Below are 19,848 nucleotides of genomic sequence, written 5' to 3'. Positions count from 1 at the left end.
AGGGCAATTTCTAAAAAAATGTTACATTAAATTTCTTGCACAGTAAAGCTTGTGACAATAATGGGAACAAATATTGTACTTCTGAAAAACAATAATTATCATCAATTTTCATGCTCAGAGTCATTATGAAGGTAGGACGTAAACCTGAGCTGTTTTTCGCCAACACTGCCCTAATTAGCAGATATATATGCACTCCTTATGCTCCACATTAACCGAAGACAAGCTCATCGTAATACTAATATACAAATTTATCGAAAGGTCTGCTCTGTCGAAAAAACTGGACGGTAATGTCTACATAAGTGAAAACTATAAAAAGCCATATGAAAGGGTTTTAACAGAGATACATGCCCTAGTTAAAAAATATATCGTCAGACTTCAACAGCCCTTCAGAAATATATTTCCTGGGTGGCTTTTCTTACAAAGTCCGTATTGCTATGCAGAATTCATTCTGCATATCTCAGCAACCTAGACGTGCAAATAAGCATAGCAGCTCATGGTATTCCAGTATACTTCAAACAACTGTCTGGAAACTTCTGTTTAACTATGAAAGCAAAGTAACATAGAACTGCGAGTGACATGAAAAGCTTTCCAAGATGAGCATGTCAAGCATGACCTCATAACACTGTTCCGCTAGCACCAAACAAAAAAGCCTTTGTGACAGCAAAACGGAAGTCACAAAAACATGGCACAAATATGCCATTGAAGTGAGTTTTGAGTTGGCAGATCCATAAGTGATTCTCGCCGAAAATAGGGTGGCACTACACTGCGGAACCGAATATTGTGCGAGGAACCTCGCAGTACTCATATCAGTAGCCTACCTAGTGTAGCTAAACACAGTTCCTTGAAGAAGATGGGAATGATGTCTTACAGTACATCTACATAGACATGATGGATATATGATGGATGATGGATAATCAGAATATGTACAGTTCAACTACAGCTGAATGAGAAATATTAAACCATCGTCTGTTTACTCAAGGTGCCACGATAAAATATTTAATGCTAACTTCAGAAAGTTTTGTGCAACCAGAATGAGCGTACAGCACATTTGTGGATGCTGCACTGTAGTCGTTGCTCACCCGAGCAGTGTGTGCCTCGCCGTCGGAATATGGCCCGTCCGCTGATGCTGCTTTCTCGGGGAGCGTGTGAGCTCCAGTGTGCCTCTGCTCTTGAACTGATGCCAACCTGTGCACAGGAAAGCATTCTCTTTGTGGATAGGCGCTCTTTTCTTCCTACACAATGTTTAAGGCTCACGCAGGCACAGTGAAACCTTAGGGAATCAAATTCATTATTAACAGCATTTTGCCACTAAAGAGAGCGGTCCATGTTTTTTTTTTCTATTTATCAACAGCTTTGCTGGTAATGCACAACATGCATGCCAGTGTGGCAGTAATCATGATTACTCTACACAGACGCGCAATCTTCTGACAGTTTTGCTAAATGTGCATTCACAAAGCTAAGTGTGGACGCCTCATAGCAATTCCTTTCTTTCAAAAGTGACTGGCTGTGCCGTAATCGAGGATAATGTTAATAAAAAATGGACAGTGGAAAAGCAGATTTTTTCGAGATGATACAGGACACAATCAAAGGGTGTAGTGCATGTTCCCAATGGCATACCCCACTCCATCTCATCACACCATACCCGGCACTAGTCCATATGGGCACCATTGTTTTCTGTCAGTGTACTTCGTCGTCGTCTAGTGAGCGCTGTTTTAACAAAAATGAACGCATACCAACTCGCTCAAGCTTCCATTCTTATGTAAATACAGGGCTTTGTGTAACATATGCGGCCATGATGCGACGCAAGGTGGTGCACCGCAAGCAGTGCGGCACCCTCTTTCGAAAGAGGCGGTAACCCGTGCCATGAAACTGGCCAATCGCTGGCGTTTAAAACGGCGCAGACAAAGTGCATGGGGCCCTGTATCTGCCTTTGGAACTTCGCTATTAGAAATGACAAATAAAACTACCGCGTACATGAAGTTACAGTTTAAGTTATATTGTGAAGAACTCGGAAGCAATATTTTTAACAGCGAAGCTGTTAAAGCTGGCAGTAAGACGTCCGTTAACAAAACACCCCTGCTGCGCCATTGCTAAATATAGCCAAGTCGCTGCCGCGCCGAGGAGCAGCCGCAGCCTAGCCGTCGCCCTAGTAACCGCCACAGTTTCTTATACCGTGGCTCAGGGACAGTGAATTCCAACGCATTCAGAGTGGCAAGCTTTGCGCATATTCCGGATCCGCCCGTCTTCGGCCAAGCGCGCTGGAACCACTTCCCACCGGCATTGTGATTACCATGCTGCAGCGCAACGAGCTGGCGATCAACTAGCTTTGCTGTGCCAAGCTTTGCGCAACTCAGTGCAAGCTTCCCGCATTTCTTCTATCTTGTTTAGGCAGTAACAAGCATGTGTAATGCGGTAATCGACAAAGGGTTGGGGGCCAGAGACTGCGACTTTTTAAACTTTCGACTGGTTGCCCGAGTGTTCTCGTTATTCCAATTAGTGTGCTATTGTGCATCTGTGCGAACTGCACTCACACCAGAACGATACTCGGTACGAGGAGCAGAACGTCCGCATGCTTCTTATAAAGCAGTAAGCGCCTTATAAAGCTCAAGCGATAAGTCGACGGCGACGCCACAGAAGAGGACATCGCAAAGCTTTCACCTGCACGAATTAGCAAAATTGTAGTCGGTCGTACCATTACCCACGAGCAGAAACAACGACGGAGGCCTAATAAGTGGAAGAAATGGCACAAGAAGCGCACACCGGAAGAGGTGAGAGAATTCGACAGGCTACGACAGTGGGACGCACTGCCTGCTCACCAGAGATTGTCGCAATGGGAAGTTCTCAACGATCGCTGTCCTAACTGTGGCAATAGAGAAGCAATTTAGCACACGATGTTTGAATGTGTGGCGGCCAAAGGCGTGTGGCACGTAATGTGGCGTGAATCTGGGGTTCGTGTTTCTCCCAGTGGGCGGTGCAGGAGGGGCCTCTTTGCACAGCTCGTGCTTTCTGGCATCGGTGCTGTTTAACCGAAGCCCCCATCAACCACAACAAATCGTCTTACAACAGAAAATGTGAGTGACCATGGTTCGATACCTGCCAGAACAGATAGCAATCCACGGTGAAGAAGCCTTCCTGAAAAGGTGGCACACACGTTTTTTTCTCGTCCGAAAAGGAAATATTGAGTTTCCCATGCTACCTTTTTAAAAGCACCTTGGTTGGCACATGTAAAAACTGTGAGTTAATTTCAAGCCACATATAAGTCAACCTCAGGCGGCACCACTTCTCTCCGCCACATGCTCGAGTATATATGAAGCAGCAGTTGTCAAGTGATGTGTTTGTAGGTGTGTAAGTTTTGTCTGTTTGTTTTTGACGAGTTTCTGGTAGCCTGCTATGGCGGCGTATAGTGCAACTGGGCAGGCGATAACTTTATCTTGGTTTATGTATACGTGTCCAATGTATACAGTTACAGTCATGTGAACCGTTGTTATCACTACCCAATAAAATGCCATGTGTGTTTGATTTGGCAGCAATGCTCGGACGATCTTTTCTGGGTGCACGGAGTGTAACATAAAAGGTCACTTGTTCAAGGTCACTTGAAGGATGCCGTCAATGGGACCTAACAGCATTTCAACTTCTTTCCCCATAATCTGCACTGTAGATTGGGTGGTCCTGGCAATAACACCGATACTCCTGAACTCGAGGATTGTGTGTTGGGGATTGTGTGTCGGGGTGTGTTGGGATTGTGTGTTGATGAGATATATTATGTACACCCAAACTGCGCTTGGGACGAGACACCAGGCACTGTCCTGTCTGCTTCTACTCTAGCGTCTCGTCCCAAGTGCAGTTTAGGTTTGCATAATAAGCTACTCCTCAAGTTTTCTCAAATTTATTACATGATCCAAATTCCTGAATCTTTTTGGACATAAAACTGACTTTCTTATCACAACAATGTACTGCTAGGCCATCTGAAATTACTCACTAAACGGCCGGCTACTTCGAAATATTCATTGATAGCGTGTTTGTTATATTTCAGTCATCAACAGCAAAAATCAATGAGTTGTTCCTGAAAGCATGACTGCTCTGTGAATTCATATGAAACATTCATGGCAGCCTTCACTAGAATTCAACGAAATTGGCAGCTCTTATATTCTTCAAAATAAATATTCGGCATGTAACGCCATAAGATTTAATTATTTTTCATGTTCAGTTGAAGGCTTTACTGCTTAAATACTTCACAAATTGCACGAAGTGCAGGAAACTGGTAATTCTTATATTTATTCAAAAGAGATATTTACCATGTATAATGCCCTAAATGCTTAACTAACTTTCATGCTCTATTGAAGGTTTTACTGCTCAAACAACACTTCGACAAACAAATTCAGCACACGTGTATCCCTGTGTGAAAAGGATGAACACTGTGCAAACCTTTTTAATGTGACTAGTGTTCCGGTAAGCTTCTTGCACCTCCTAAGTGCATTTTCTAGTCTTTCCGGCTCTTCCTTGAGAAACCTGCAATGAAAAGAAAGAAGCATCAGTGCGACTGAACAAACATTTTGGGCATTATCAATATAGCACGAAAATTATAAGCCGTGTCATTCCCAAATTCCACCCATCCACTTCATATGAAACACTGCGCTAGGACATTGTAGTCATGCTATTGTGGTCACCTAATGAACCATTTCATCTTGTGAGCTTTTACAGATCAGCCACAAACAGTGCACAGGTTAATTTCAGCTATACAAGACCTCAGGCACCCTGAAGTATATTGAATTAGGTACACAAGCCATGTTGGCAGAAAAGGTTTTGTTGCTAGTTGGTCATTTTGAGCTCTTATATAATAGGCTCTTATATAAAACACCCTGCACAAAGACTTCCTTGTTCATCTAGTTGTTGGCCTAAGACACATCTGCAACCACTACTGCTTTGCTGCTAAGGGTGTCAAGATAAATGCGGAAATACTCAGGAAGGAACATAAAATGTTCGGCAAAGTACATTATACTGAACTAAAGAGAACTGAGAGCAGGATGTGACCTATTGCTTATATGTTCTTGAGAATTTATGAGCTATTCAATGATTATTTAGGAAAAAGCTTTCAAGCAAAATGCCTTCGTGAGCATATATCAAGGTGAACTGCCAGCTGGGCAAAAGATACTTTTTATTGACTGCTGGCAAAGTAATCAATAGCTGTTATCCACATTATTACCATTGTCATCATCAGCCTCTTTTGATCTCTACTGCATAACGAACGCCATATCCAATGACTTCCAACTTACAGTGTATTACACGAGATAATTGCACTATGCGCCCAAAAAGAGAGGGGTACAAGTCGCATAAAGCATAGGACAGATAAATGGTGTCCTGTTCAAGCAGCAGAATGGCCTATTCCAAATGGAAAAAATCTATTACATGGGATGTGGAATCAATAATGGCCAATGGTAAATTATGTTCCTCAGAAATAAGCGCCTTGCCTTCTCAAAGCAGTTTTGTTTCGCTGTTATTATTTTATTTCATAAACCAACACTTTTTGATATATGATGCAAAAAACAAACAGAAGTGATTTATATGGACACTTACTTTTCTTCTCGAACAACAACTTCCATTTCTGCTCCCATGACTGATTTCAAGCTTTCTTGTAGATTTGGAAACCGCGCTGCAAAAGGAAAAGGATGCAGGTGAGCAATAAAAGAGCATCTAAATAAATATGGCAATTCTATACCAGTACTCAAATCATGCTTGAAATCTATATAGGTTCAGTGTGATCCAATCAAACTGTAAATTCGATGCAATAGGCTCATCCTGTCAAAGCAACATCATTTACATAAGCATGAGTCCACATACAAATCACATAAATAGTTTCAGTGAAATAAGCTTATTTAATAAATGTAGCAGTACTTGCTACTTCTGATGTCTCATGAAGTACAAAAGAGGTCACTTTTCATACATAATAGAGCAACAGCTGAGTGGTAAGCACCAGTTTTTTCTAAATAAGAATGTGAATAATTTTGTTTTCTATTTATCTTACGAAGTGAAGAAGACTACTAAATAACTTTATGAAACTCCTTCAGTCCAGCAGATTGTGGTGATACCCGGAGGTTACCTGAGTATCGGTGAAATCAAACAGTTAAGACTCCAGCCAACAACATCCTATTTACCCAAGTTTCTGATGTGACGAACAAGTTACCACTCCTCGGCAGGTACTCACAATGTCCAAAAATGATGAACCCGAATTAGTGCACGTAACTTCAACAAAAAACCCGATTAACGAAGTTTGTCATGAATTCAGAAAATCAGTAAACAGTGGTGGTTTCTCTCTAATTTTGATAGATACGGGTATTTCTTCGAGTGTGTGCTCTAACGCTATCGCGTTGAAACATCTAGGAATCCTAGTCATGGCGGCAGCATTATTTTGACGAGGCTGTACGCCGCGCCCATGCACGGAACAACGGACTTGGCAGTATACAGGACTCTTACATATTGGAGATCTTACATACAAGGGAGCCGAGGACGCATTGAAAGCGGTTGTGGGCTATGAGAATTGAGCACGTCCACTGCTGGCCAAACGAACGTAAGAGAAGGCCTTCTTCAATACGAAGAAACTCACTGTCCTCTCTACAACATCAAAGTATGACTTTTTTTCGGTATTTCGCACAAGCAATTCAGGCCGCCCTTGCAGGTGTGGCTTAACGGCAAATACAATGACGTGGTACCTTTTGGGTGTTGCTATGTTACAATTTTAGACCTCGAAGGACCGAAAAACTTATCTTTATCGACCTTACGAACCTTAAGATTTAACGAAACAATTTGGGAATAATCATGGCTTCGTTAAATCGAGTTTCATTTGTAGTTCTGCTTTAAAACAATAGATTCATTCTGTTTTGTGCAGTAAAACTATTCAACATAATTTTCACAAAATTGAAACCCCTCCATTATGTGTTCAGCTGTTTGCACCTGAATGCCCCTGCACCTGAATGTACAACTGCACCTGAATGACAAGAAAAATGGCTTTAAGCGATGCTCGCTTGCATTCACCTATGCTCTTCAGCACAAACTGGCACAGACAGGAATAAAATGCATAAAGGTTAGCACATTTCTTATAATTCCAAAATTTTAAGTGAGGCCATCTGTTACTTCAGCTCCTTCTGCGAGTTTTCTTCTTTGTCGAGGTTTTCTCTAAATGTGTGACTAGTTTTGCGAAAATACTTCGTTGGATTTACAAAATGCATGAGGAAGCAGAAGGGTGCAGTGTAATGTCAACATTTTCTGGCATTGCATGCCCACAATATACCACTTTGCTGGTGTCTTCCCAAGCGACGTGAAATGATGTCGTGCCGAGCACCTATCTGCAAGGGCGCTTGTACTTATTTTGCCGATGACACCCGACACCGGCAATTTTCTGCCATCCATAGCGGCAGCTAATGCTCGGCGGTTCCACCAAGGCTATGTTGGAATAAGGTGCATCCAGAAACCTTTGCTGATCATTATGCGGCTACCTTTCAACATGAGTGCGCATATGCCAGCGAGCACCAGGTCGGGCTACTCCTCAATTGATTAGAAAAAACCATTGGGTTTCCGGTTGGCACTTGTAATTGAAACCAGCACGTCCCACGTTGGAGGCAGACGCCCACCCATTTCGCGACCGCTGACGTAAAGATGTGACCTAATTGTTAGGTCCGGTGATCCCGTACTACACATTTTCCATACGCTACGTCTCCTTTCAAACGACTGGAAACTTAGTGCTGCCAAGCACGCGCCTAGAAGCGCTCTTGTGCCTATTTTATCGATAGCTACCCGGTGGTAGCACTTCTCTGCCAGTCTTTTTATAATTTTCAGTTTTAACTATTTCTAACAAGTGACATCATCCACAATGAGTACCATGCTTTAAAAAAGATGACGTGCACCCTTCATGCAGCCTAAGACTTAAGTGAATTGTGTTTTATGATATTCCATCCACTGGATTAGAAGAGTGGACACTCTTCTAGATTTAAACTGGATTTAAAACTGGATTAGATTAAAAACTAGATTTAAATCCAGTTTAGATTCAAAACTGGATTAGAAGAGTGGACACTCAATCACTTGCCTTTCAGGTCTGCTACTGTTTTGCTGGCCCTGCTGAGAACTAGAGCCATGCTTTCCACGTTGCTCATGTTTACTCGGCATCTTCGATTGATCACGTTGCCCCTGAGCTCCTCTACTTGACTCTCCAAGTCACTGCAACGAAAAAAGTGCCCTGTGACCGGAGAACCTTCAATACGTTATCTACAGCATGCCTGTCTTTGGATCGCATCAAGAAAACAATTGTTACAAATAGCGTCACTTGAGAAAGCTGGTGTAATATGAAATACAAAGATTCATGTCAACACAATACGTGCTTAAGTTAAAATCATACATCATGTAATGGAATGCTTACAAAAAAGGACAAAGGGGTTACAGTTTCAAACATCACTCATTCCTAGGTTTCCCCTGCTTAGTGCAATAGAATTTCAATTTCAGATGTGCAGAATAGAAAATATTAATTATTTTTATATTTAAATGACGTTGTAGTTCATGTAATGGATACGATACTTTTGCATGCGGTATTCCTGAATGGGCAAATTAAAACGCGGCTTCTTACGACAGGTCTTTCTCCAGCCGTGTGACATCTTGTCTGTAGAGGTCTTCTTCCCTGGAAACCCGAAGTCGTTCTGCACAAACCTGGTCTTCACCCACTTGAACAGCAGCCAGCATCACCTGAATTGAAAAACAAAGGAAGATATGCATAGTGCAATTATCGATGTTCATTCATTAATGGTAGCTAGCTCTCCTTGCAGCTTTTCAATTAGTGCTTTTAAATTTTCGTTACAACTAACCAGCGTGAATGTTGATTATGTTGAAAATGTAAGGCAGGTGGGGCAGGTGGGGAAGTTTCGACTGATAATTGCGGCATATATTCTTGCAGGGACAACATGTCTGGCACAAGCAGCAGCTTATAAGTTATTCTTTCCAAAATGTGCTTACCATTGTGCCCCTTTTTATGATATAGCATCTACCTTACAGCAGTGCAGCGTTCACAAATTCAACGTTGATAATAGGCGCAATCCCCTTCGGCTGGAGGGCTCGAGTCCCTCCACCTCCCACACTCAAAATTTTTTTCCGGAATATTGTACCCTCTGGAATAATTCGGCTTGGATTGGGCCAGGAAGACTGAAAACTATGTGCCAATGACCTACAGTTCATGTCATTGCTGCGTCCTATAGGTCCTCGGTGCCCACTTGTGCCTCCTCGGAAATACTGTTTACCACCGCGAAGGCGTTTGTGATGTCTGACCTCCGCGTTGCAGTGATGGTGATATTTATCATCAGCCTGACTACGCCCACTGCCGGGCAGAGGCCTCTCCCATGTTTATCAAGTTAAAAAGGTCGTCTGCTTGCTGAGGCTACGTTAGCTCCGCAAACTTCTTAATCTCACCTGCCCATATAGCTTTCTGCCTCCCCTTGTGCTCTTGCGTTTTCTTATAATCCAGTCTGTTACTCTTGGCGAACAGTGGCTACCTTTCCTTCTCGCTACATGCCCTGCCCATGCCAATTCCTTCTTGTTGATTTCAACTAAGAAGTCCTTAACACACTTTTAGTGCCTGAGCCACTCTGCTCTGTTCTTGTTCCTTCAGGTTAGACCTATCATTTCTTATTCCATGACTCGCTGCGTCGTGTTCAATTTGAGTTGGGCTCTTTTCATATGCCTCCAAGTTTTCGCCTCGTAGATAAGTTTCAGCAAGATACAGCTGTTATATACCTTTCTCTTGAGCCATACTGGTCAAATGCGCTCCTGCCAAGAAGCCGGCCACATGCGCTCTATCCCACTCTTGTTCTTCTAATTAATTCAGTCACATTGTTCAAACCTGCGACCCTTACCTGCTCTAAGCAGACGTATTCCTTTACCACTTATGGTGCTTCGCTACCTATCGCAAAGCCTCGCTCTTCTCCTAGAATGTTGAACAATGTTTTAGTTTCCTGCATATTAATTTTCATACCTACCTTTCTGCTTTCCAGGTCCAATTCAGTAATCATGACTCGCGATTCGTTCCCTGAGTTACTCAGCAAAGGAATGTCATCAGCGAATTCAGTTACTCAGCAAGGCAATGTCATCAGCGATCGCAGGTTACTGAGGCACTGCCCATTAACTCTTATCCCTAACTGTTCCTAATCCAGTCTTCTGAAAGCCTCTTGTAAGCGCGTGGTGAACAGCATTTAAGAGAACGTATCTTCCTGCTTTACACCCTTCTTTATTGGAACTGTATTGCTTTCTTTATGATGGTGACAATAGCTTGATAGAAATCCGCTTTCATAACAATTACCTGTGATACAAATGCTTCATGAGTTGCTGCAAGCAATGACAAACATTTAGAGAAGTTTCACGTAGCTAAAAGACGAATGTCACAGGTGCTGTGTTTCACAGCAATTTATTTAGTGGAACATTGAAATGGGTACACATCGCTACATGCTCACAGCTGAAAAATTAAAGAGCAGCTACCCTTTTAAGATGGGAAGTTCTAGTAGGAGCTAGCAGTAAAATATAAATTCGTTTAGGATTAAAAAGGCCTATACAGTACGTGATCTGTCTTATGTTTGGATCAAACTACTCATTCAAATTGAGCCTTGTAGCTGATACAACAGTTTGTGGTGACATTATGAGGTGATGAATTGACATTGTCACTGCATTGTTGTGACACTGAGGAACTAGTAATACTGCTCAGGGTGTCAGTTAAGAATATGGATCTTAATTCAATGGGCTTTACCCAAAAGGTTAATTAACACTCCTATAACAAATGATGTTATGGTCATCGGTCGATAAATACTATTACCTGGCATGCTTAGAATTTCCTGAGAATGTAAAGGCGAAAGCCTAGTTGGACCCATAGTGATGTGGAATGAAGCTCTGAGCCTATGCGACGACGTGTAAACGGCACGCGATCGCGCTGCGAGCATGGTGCCGCCATTTGCAGGAAGTTCTACGGGCCCCGCCGCTGATATTTCCCTAGTGCTCCCTAGCGCCGCTGTTGCCCTTTCCCTCTACATTCCTACTGCAACGCCGTTGCACTTTCCATCAACTTTCTGAATGCGGTCCGTCACCATTTCTCAGAATGCGCGCCCCGTTCTTCTGAACATCACAACGGGACTTTCAAACATAGACATCTAAGGTTTCCACCTTAAAAGTGTCACTCGAGTCTGTTTTCCTTTTATACATGCGTCATCATACATTCTGGATAACCAGCTGCTAGTGCCCACGTACAAGTGAGAATATAAACAGCACTGCTCCTGACACATGCAAGTACTGAGTATAGAAGGCTTCATTTCCAGAAGTCTGGCAACGAAGCATAAAAAAAATATTAGGTACTGCGGATGGTGCCTTAAACTGACGGGGAACTTGATAATAGTGAGAGGCTTCTGAAAAAAATCGTGCTCAAGAAGCAAAAGAACGATGTGTGAAAATACACCGATTATTCACCTTGATTTTGAGGCATGTCTCCCGAATCATTTCCCTGGCAGTGACAGCTTGAGTCTGTGTCATCCGCCGCAGGTTGCGTACTTCTAACCGCAGGTCCTTGGTCTGCTTTCTCAGGAGCTGCAGCTGGGAGCACGCTTCCACGGAGAAATGAATTTCTGCACAGTACAATCAACGGTAAATAATTGGAAGAGAAATGACACCAGGAAAGGGTAAGTAATGCATGTTATGGAAAGTATGTGGCTTAGTTACATTTATGAGAGTCAGACTCCTAGCTAGGCGCGTGTTGCAGTGCAACAAGTGGCACCATAAATAATAGTAAGTAGTAAGCGCAGTCTTCATAACCCGCCTCACACACCACTGTAAGACACACACACAAGTGAGTAGAAACACTGGTTTGTAACTTCACATTATCAGAATGGCAGTGTTCTCACATCTCCCATTACCGGCCGCTTTCCAACTTCACTTTGGTGCACTAGGAAACTTTACTTTTAATTCCCCTCTGCTATTTCTAGACCCGATGCATATTTCCTCACTGCCTGGTCTCCAGCCTGCTTCTTGCCTACCTTGGCATTGAAGTCGCCCATCAGTACTGTATTTTTACTTTATTCATTGCTGATTCCATGTCTTTACAGAAGCTTTCGACTAACCGCTCGTAATGGTTGGGTGTGGGCGCGTAGGCCTGCACCACCTCCATTCGTACCTCTTATTAGGTTTCATTACGATGCACGCCACCCTCTCATTAATGCCTAGTATTCCTCTATGTTGCTAGCTATGTTCATATGAATAACGAACCCCACCCCCAGTTCTGTCTAATAAGCCGCAATAACGTCGTAACTGCCCGCTCTTTAGCAGTGCACAAGACTCATCTCTCCTCCTAACCTCACCGAGCCCTATTGCATTTCATTTAACACCAGCTAGTTCCTCTAATCACACTGCTGGACTCGCCTCACTAGGGAATGCTCTAGCGTTAAACGTTGCAAAGTTCATATTCCAACACCTACAACATATTCAGCAACCTCTATTGGTCAGATGACATGGCTTTGTAATGTTGCCCCATGTAGGCTCGACCACCTGACCGCACCCAGAATATAGCCACCGTTTCGCCCTAAATGCAGAGCATTTATCATGATATTAATGCATCTAAACACTGCGAAAAGATCAGCCGTCAATTCACCCCTATATATTGCAATAAACATTCCCGTATTGGCCAAGTTAACCGCCATGCTGTCGGCACGCACAGGCAAACACGATCACATCTCATTCGATGACCCCGAACGTTTCCTTTCGAACCTCTGGCGTGATAGGAAACAAAAGTGGGCGAACACACTGAGTAGGTTTCTGCGTCCTTGAGAGGACGAGAGATGAACCATTAGGCACGCCGAAAATCGGGGTGCCGGCTGAGGAAGTCACACGAAGGAAGACCATTCTCTCCACCCCCTTGGAACCACCGCAGACTATTTACAAGATAGAGCGCGCACGTTTTTTATGACCTGTGCAGCTTGCAGGCACCATGTTTTAAAACTCGGAACTCGCCAACCGGGCTCAATAAAAAAAAAGACACGCGTCTCCTGTCTAAATTCTTTGCTTCACTCGCCTCCCCTTCTCCCTTGCCTAGGGATGGAGCAGGCGAGAGTCCCGGCGTCTCTCTCTTTTGAGCGTGAAGAAAGCATGCTAGCTCTCATAATTTCTCTGGAGACCACACCGCAACACACGCGGGGTTCGATAATATCTTATTGCACATGGACGTTGTACGCACCACCGCGGTGGTGACTATCCCCTTTCATGTATGTGGAAGCAACTTACTTTTGCCAGTTGTTTGCACTAGTGGCCAAGAAAGAGAAAGACACACTGTGCATATAATAATTTGAACCTCCTGCATGATCACTGTGTCTTTCCTTTACCTCAACCTTCTGCGAATGACAGCAGCCGACCATCTTGAAGGCGCTACGATGTAGGACGGCTCTGTCAACCTACCGTGTGCCGAGACCAATGCCAAAAGTGTTATACATTTTTGCTCTAAATCAATACAACTAAAACAGTGCGCATGTGTTTTGAGCTACGGTTGGATCCTTTTATACAAATATTGAACATAAGAGACCGCAGAGTGTTTAAATGCGCACATGCTAATTACGATGGATTACTAAAGCTCACACAAAACATGTTCATTTTCTTTCTAGAAATGTGATATGGAGTTGGTTTGCTGGTTGAAAAACTTTATTTGGATCCTGCAAGAGTGCCGCAGAATAATGTGATGCGAATTCGACGAATTTGCAGTTAGTATATCATAGTTCACGCCTGAAAGGGCTATAACAGTCGTCAAGCTTCGGTGCGAAGCGCTATCGCAAGGAATACTGTAATGCTAATTGGTGCAATAGAAATTTGCGACTGGGAGCATCTTTTGCTGCGGGTTGCAGGAGCCGATAGAAAGAAACATGGAAAGGAGCAAAATTCATAGCATAAATGGTGAGTACCCAACACTGACTTTCATCTACATGTCACGTCTGAATGCATGTCTGGCAGAGATGAAGCCATACTGCAGACATCACACCAGACATATCTGTAACACTGCTTGTTCTCACTCTCGCTATAACAAGCACCGTCACGGTGAGACAAGAAAGCTATTGCCCAACTTCGGTTACCTGGACTATTCAAAGTGCTGGTGGTGTTCAATTTTGGTCAAGCTTTTATCACGAAAAATGTCTGAGGCCACGCTTATTATTGCCATGCATATTTCGCACCTCCCTTAAAATATCCCGCTGACCCTTCCAGTATAGTTCACATATAATGATTACTGTGTAAAACAGTTCCATTTTTGAACGTTCAATACATATTTTCGACGGGCCATACTATAACTCTAAGAACAGACGCAATGGCCATAACAAGTATTCAGCAGCAGCGCTACAAAAAGGAGCGCACATCACACATCACACATCACTCATCACACTCAACAAATGGGGCCGCCTGAGTATGATGCATCAATACTGCCCACCTGACTATAATGCATCATAAGACCTTATGAAGCAACCTTTTAATTTACCATGCCACTGGAACACATGACGTAATACCCTGAAACTTGGTACGACAGCCTGACATATAACTAGAGCCTACTTCTGCAGTGACAATCTCTTTGAATATACTGCACTCTGAAATATGCTGCGTCTAGCTTCCGTGGCCATAACCTAAGAAGTTTATAACAATTAAACTCACGTTGAAAAAGATGATGCCAGGCTGGAACCAGTTGGTTTATTACCTGCTTCATGTTTACTAATTGCAGCAGGAATTTAAGTACAGCAGCTTCTAATTTAGAAGAAAGACACTGTCCACTGATCAGGTTAATCTGCACAAGTGGTTGGCAATCCAGGACCGACAATCTGTAACAGGGAAAATTTGTCATCTCCTGCTTTCTTTTTAGAAATCGATATGGATGCATTTGTCACATTGTGGAGCAGATGGGGCGATAAATGTTTTTGTCGGTTTTCTTTCCTGACCAGCTAGCTGTATGCATGTGGCTATTATTGAATCATTTTCGATACCATACATCACGTGTTATCCTTAATGAAGCCGTGCTGGTCTCATATGCCAAAAGAAATTTTGTGTACCTTTTGCTGGAGATGAGGAATGCTGTCGTGACTCAAGAGCACAACTCAGAGAGGCCGGCTTGGGTGGCGGAGCTGGCTTTGAAGGCCGACCATCTTTGTCTGGAGGAATAATAAGACAAGTTCCAATGAGTGAATGCAAGCTCAAACATAGCAGGCCATTCTGAATAGAACGTATCACACAGCTCACATAGCCTGCAGATTAATCAATACATTTCAACGCCTATATTTATGAACATATCAATGACCTCATCTATAATATCCACACTGTGCACTCCAAGGCTACAAGAAAGAGATAAGTGATGTCAAAACTTGAGAATGTTGCCTGCTACCTAATTTCATATTTAGAAATGTTTACCCCGTGTGGAAATTCAAACACCAAATGCCGCATGTCGCATTGCGGGTCATATGTGCCAATCATACCCTAAGATGAACTTGCACACCATAGGAAAGCACATTTCTGAAGGCACACCTCGCTTTAACACAATTAAGCAGTGGTCATGATTGAAAAACAACAGTGTTATTATAACTGTTTGTGCCAGCTGTTCTGCAGCATGGCCCTCATAAAAATGAAGATATTGTAGTCAAAGGTGAAGTCCAGCAAGTCAATGCTCATGTCTAATTGCAGCTATGTGTGCCGGTTTTGTGTAATCATGTTACATGGGTGAAAATGTAACTTAAAAAATACATTCATTCTGTACTGATTCCCAGCTTGGCACCTCAGTTGTTCAAGATACAGTGTCTGCCTTTCCAGTGAGGCGCTTGATGAATGTTCTCCAACAGTTTAGGTCAGCTCTCTATGCAAATTTTAAATACAAAGCAAGCTCTATATATGATTGGCTTCCTCTGGTAATAAAGGTGTTAGCACTGAGACGCCGGAGTGCAAGCTGTTATAAATGTGAAGATACCTTTGTAGGTAACACTTAAGAAGTACAAATAATTTTTAAGTTGTACATTTTCCAGCCACTTCTTTCTGTGCTTTAAATTATAGCTATTAAATGTAACGGAATGTACAAGCACATGCTTACCACTGTGTAGAAGTTGGTTAGTCGGCAATTCTGTTTATTCAAGGCGGAAAATACTGAAACCGATACCGCCAAGCTTCTGTTATCCAAAATCTGCACTCGAGGAGCTTGACAGAAAATGTCCTATAACCGTCAGTACGCTCTATTTTTTTAAAAGCTAAGTTCCTAATTACTAACTTTTTGAGTACAGTCCCACCTCAATGCAACGAAGTTTCGGCTGACTCAGTGACGGCTTTGTTATTTCAATATCATTGTGATAGCAATTATATGGACACTCAAGACGCTTTTTCGCCGTTGCCGTCGAAATGATGTTCATATAACGTGCAAATCGATAACATGGCCCCGCGCGTCGTATGTTCTATGTACGCGCGAAAGCTTGCGAAGGCTGCAGGCGGGCGCGGCTTAAGCAGAGATAAAACGCGCCGGCCGGCTCCGTCGGGCGAAGGAGCATGAACGAGTGCCCATGTTCAGTTTCACAAGTGAACCACTACTAAATCATGCTGCGCTGAATACTGTTAAAAAAATATATAAATATTGAATATAAAAGTAAAAGCAATATTGTGCCGAGTACTATTACCTTGTAGTAAATGCATGTTTTTGAAAATACGTCGCTCAAACAGCAACAGCGAACCATGATTAAAAGGACGCAGTCACGCGCATGCTATCTCTAGAGAGATCTGCAGACGGTTCATGCCTTTGTATGTGCAGTGCTCTCACCGCTTACTTCGCGTTCAAGCAATGTAGAGCGCGAAAACCGCTCGCTCACGCGAGCGGCCGTATTTCCCTTGCACCAGCGTTTTGTTGAGTAGCGTGAGGTCGGATCCTAAAGGCGTTAACTGCTAGCCTTGCTTCATATGACACTCTTATTTCCTGCTATGGCATTCATTGCTTCGAAACTGCGACATTTCTTCAAAAGCATGCATTTGCTACGCGTTAATGTTAGTGAGCACAATCTTATTTAACTTTTTTTTACATATAATGCTGCTTTCTAACAGTACTAAATGCCCCATGACTTAGCAGTGCTGCACTTGCGAAATTGAAGATCGTCCACAAACGGCTCGACACATGCTTGCTAAGCAAAACATCTGAAAGTAGCAGTATTTTGAGATTTTGTTCTGGAAACAAGGCACTTTCACTTCCTGTTCTGCTAGGTGATATTCAGCTTGGCTACTAACACTGAAGACAAGATGGGCAGAAAAACCATGTTTAAATCTATGGACAGATTTAGTGTCAGTTAGACGCCGTGCAAATATCGGCTGATGTTATTTTAGCATATGTGGATACCTAAACTAAAAAGGTGATATAAACAGAAAGAAAAGAGTGAAGCAGACACAGCTTATCATGTGCTTTTACTCTGTAGTTATTTATTGGTTTTCCCCGCAATCTTCTGACCCTATTCAGGCTGAGAAATGAACCATATCGCTATTTGTAGCAGCAGTTTTTTGTGTGCAAAAATTGACATGTACGCAAGATTTTGTTTTCTAATTGGGCTACATTATTACTTTTTTCTGTCATTTACGCGTTTTTTACACTATTAAAATGTATATAGAGTCTCTCATTTATTTGCACAGCAATTACAGGATGTGATTACAGCGTATGAAGTATATGCTAGTCAATGAAATTCTGTTTATTAAACAAAACAAGCAAGGCACTATCATATGCCTGAGGCACCTTGCGCCAAAATATTATTGACCCTCAAATCCTCTGATAAATATTTTGAGAGGAAACACCTCGCAAAACTATCGAGGCTGCAATATAGCCATAAAATTTACCTGGAATTGCAGACGTCACTCCAGAGTAGTCATCTAGACATAGCATGGAGAGAAAAAAGCCACAGTAAGACTGCAATAATGAAGAGAGAATATTAAAAAATGTATATAAGCATTTGTTCATCGCAAGAAAACTGACTATGAAACGACCAAGAAGACCTGTAAGATCACGTTTAATCGGACCTTGGTTTGTTGAAATGAATTTCAAAAATATGTCAAACATTTTCCATTTTCCTAGAGCATGAGGAGGTCACATTTTGCATAAGCTCGTATTACTCCAAAGATAAATATCAAGAATCTCTTGAAAAATGGTACACATCATTTCAAGCGCTGCAACCCTACTGAAACGTTCCGTATGCGATTTCAATTACTTCATGTAATTCCTGACGGAACCGTATAAAGGGCATATATGAGTCCTATATTGCCGTACAGATCTTAAGGAAACATGTGGAATTATGGGAATGGCATACGAGACATTTCAGAAGGGAATAGGGACAAATGACCAGTCAGCTTCAAATGCAAAAGTCGTCATTTGTGAAATATGGTTTTTGGAATTATTGCACAGTAGTAATACAGAAAACGCTTCAATTTTCACATGTTCACTGGGACGGACGCTCACAAAGTTCGTGTACGCCGATCGTAGGCGCGCGCACGGGGAGGGGTTGGTAGGCAGGGCACGAGCTTTGAGTAACCATGTCGCCAGCAAAAAGCTGGCCCCCATGGTTGCATAAGTTATCGTTCTCATGCTGCAAAACCATTTAATGCTAAAATTCTAAAGATTCAGCATTAATACATCTATATTTGTAAAATGAAACCTTCATGTGACAAAGGCTGCTTTGATTAATAAAAGGAAAAGTATTTTTCTTGGTGTAAATAAATTCTAGATTGTACTTCCCACAACCATGTCCTTAAGTAATCTTTTACAAAGTGATTGTGGCATAAATGCAAATGAACTAAGCTCCATTGATAGGCAGCTATGGTAGAGCTTCAATGATGTGTCTCGCCCTCACCTGATATCGAGTGTGATCGCATGCCCTTGATTGCAGGCTTCGTCGGTTTCTCTGCTAGAAAAGAAACGCAACAGAGTTAATGGTACGTCAACAGATTTATATTGTGGTATATTTTATAGGCCAGCATAGCACATGCCGAATTGCCTGCAGTCAACATGCAATGCAGCGCTTGCAAGAAAATAATAATAATAATATCTGGGGTTTAACGTCCCAAAACCACGATATGATTATGAGAGACGCCGTAGTGGAGGGCTCCGGAAATTTCGACCACCTGGGGTTCTTTAACGTGCACCTAAATCTAAGTACACGGGCCTCAAACATTTGCGCTTGCAAGAAAAGGAAAAGACAAATTGCGACATCAAGCGCGATAACCACTTCATGCTCTAACGGTGAGCCTCAAGATCCCTGACAACTCTTTCATCTTCACCGTGAACGAGTTGTAAAATCAAAGAATATACCTGCCCCGGGTATAAGATTTAACATATCATTAGGTTAATACAACAGAGATTGTTCTACCTAACATTGACTCATTCAAACGGTATTTTAAACCAAAAGGTCATGGAAAGTTTCCAGCACAGTATTTTTAAGGCATGTTATCACAAAGCTTTGTAGAAGTCAAAGAATGACAGAACACTACAGGCTATGAGCAAATGAAGTTTCTTGGCGACAAAAAAAAATGGCCATGATATTGCTCTTATTTTAGGACTCTAAGGTGAAATTTTTCTCTCAAGAATTTGGCAGAGTAACTGCAAAATTTTCATTACCCATACAGTTTGCTTTCTGACCACTAGTGTGTCGCTAATGCCATGTATGTAGCATCATTTCAGACACATCAAGCTACTTTTCATTCGTGAGTCCTAATAACATTATGTTGTCTATGGATTGTAGTTTAGTAAAGAACTAATTGATATGACCGCTAAGAAAATTGCAATTAAAAAAGTACTTGCCACTTAATTAACACAATATC

General features: G+C 42.3%; 1 protein-coding gene across 1 annotated transcript in view; it reads right to left on the bottom strand.

Moving 5' to 3' along the window:
- The window catches only part of LOC119386663 (coiled-coil domain-containing protein AGAP005037), a 481,393-nt gene that overhangs the window by 27,755 nt on the left and 433,790 nt on the right, over window positions 1-19,848 (bottom strand). The window contains exons 17-25 of the mRNA XM_037653953.2: window positions 18,882-18,935; window positions 17,875-17,907; window positions 15,081-15,179; window positions 11,482-11,636; window positions 8,612-8,727; window positions 8,078-8,208; window positions 5,575-5,650; window positions 4,426-4,509; window positions 1,080-1,185 (exon numbers count right to left, since the gene is read on the bottom strand). Of these exons, the coding sequence (XP_037509881.2) occupies window positions 1,080-1,185; window positions 4,426-4,509; window positions 5,575-5,650; window positions 8,078-8,208; window positions 8,612-8,727; window positions 11,482-11,636; window positions 15,081-15,179; window positions 17,875-17,907; window positions 18,882-18,935 (854 nt within the window). The remainder of the gene's footprint in view (window positions 1-1,079; window positions 1,186-4,425; window positions 4,510-5,574; window positions 5,651-8,077; window positions 8,209-8,611; window positions 8,728-11,481; window positions 11,637-15,080; window positions 15,180-17,874; window positions 17,908-18,881; window positions 18,936-19,848) is intronic.

The sequence above is a fragment of the Rhipicephalus sanguineus genome, chromosome 3 (assembly GCF_013339695.2).
Source record: "Rhipicephalus sanguineus isolate Rsan-2018 chromosome 3, BIME_Rsan_1.4, whole genome shotgun sequence".
NCBI lineage: Eukaryota > Metazoa > Arthropoda > Arachnida > Ixodida > Ixodidae > Rhipicephalus > Rhipicephalus sanguineus.
The sequence above is the reverse complement of the archived record's forward strand: the minus strand, read 5'-3'. Positions and strand labels throughout refer to the sequence as shown.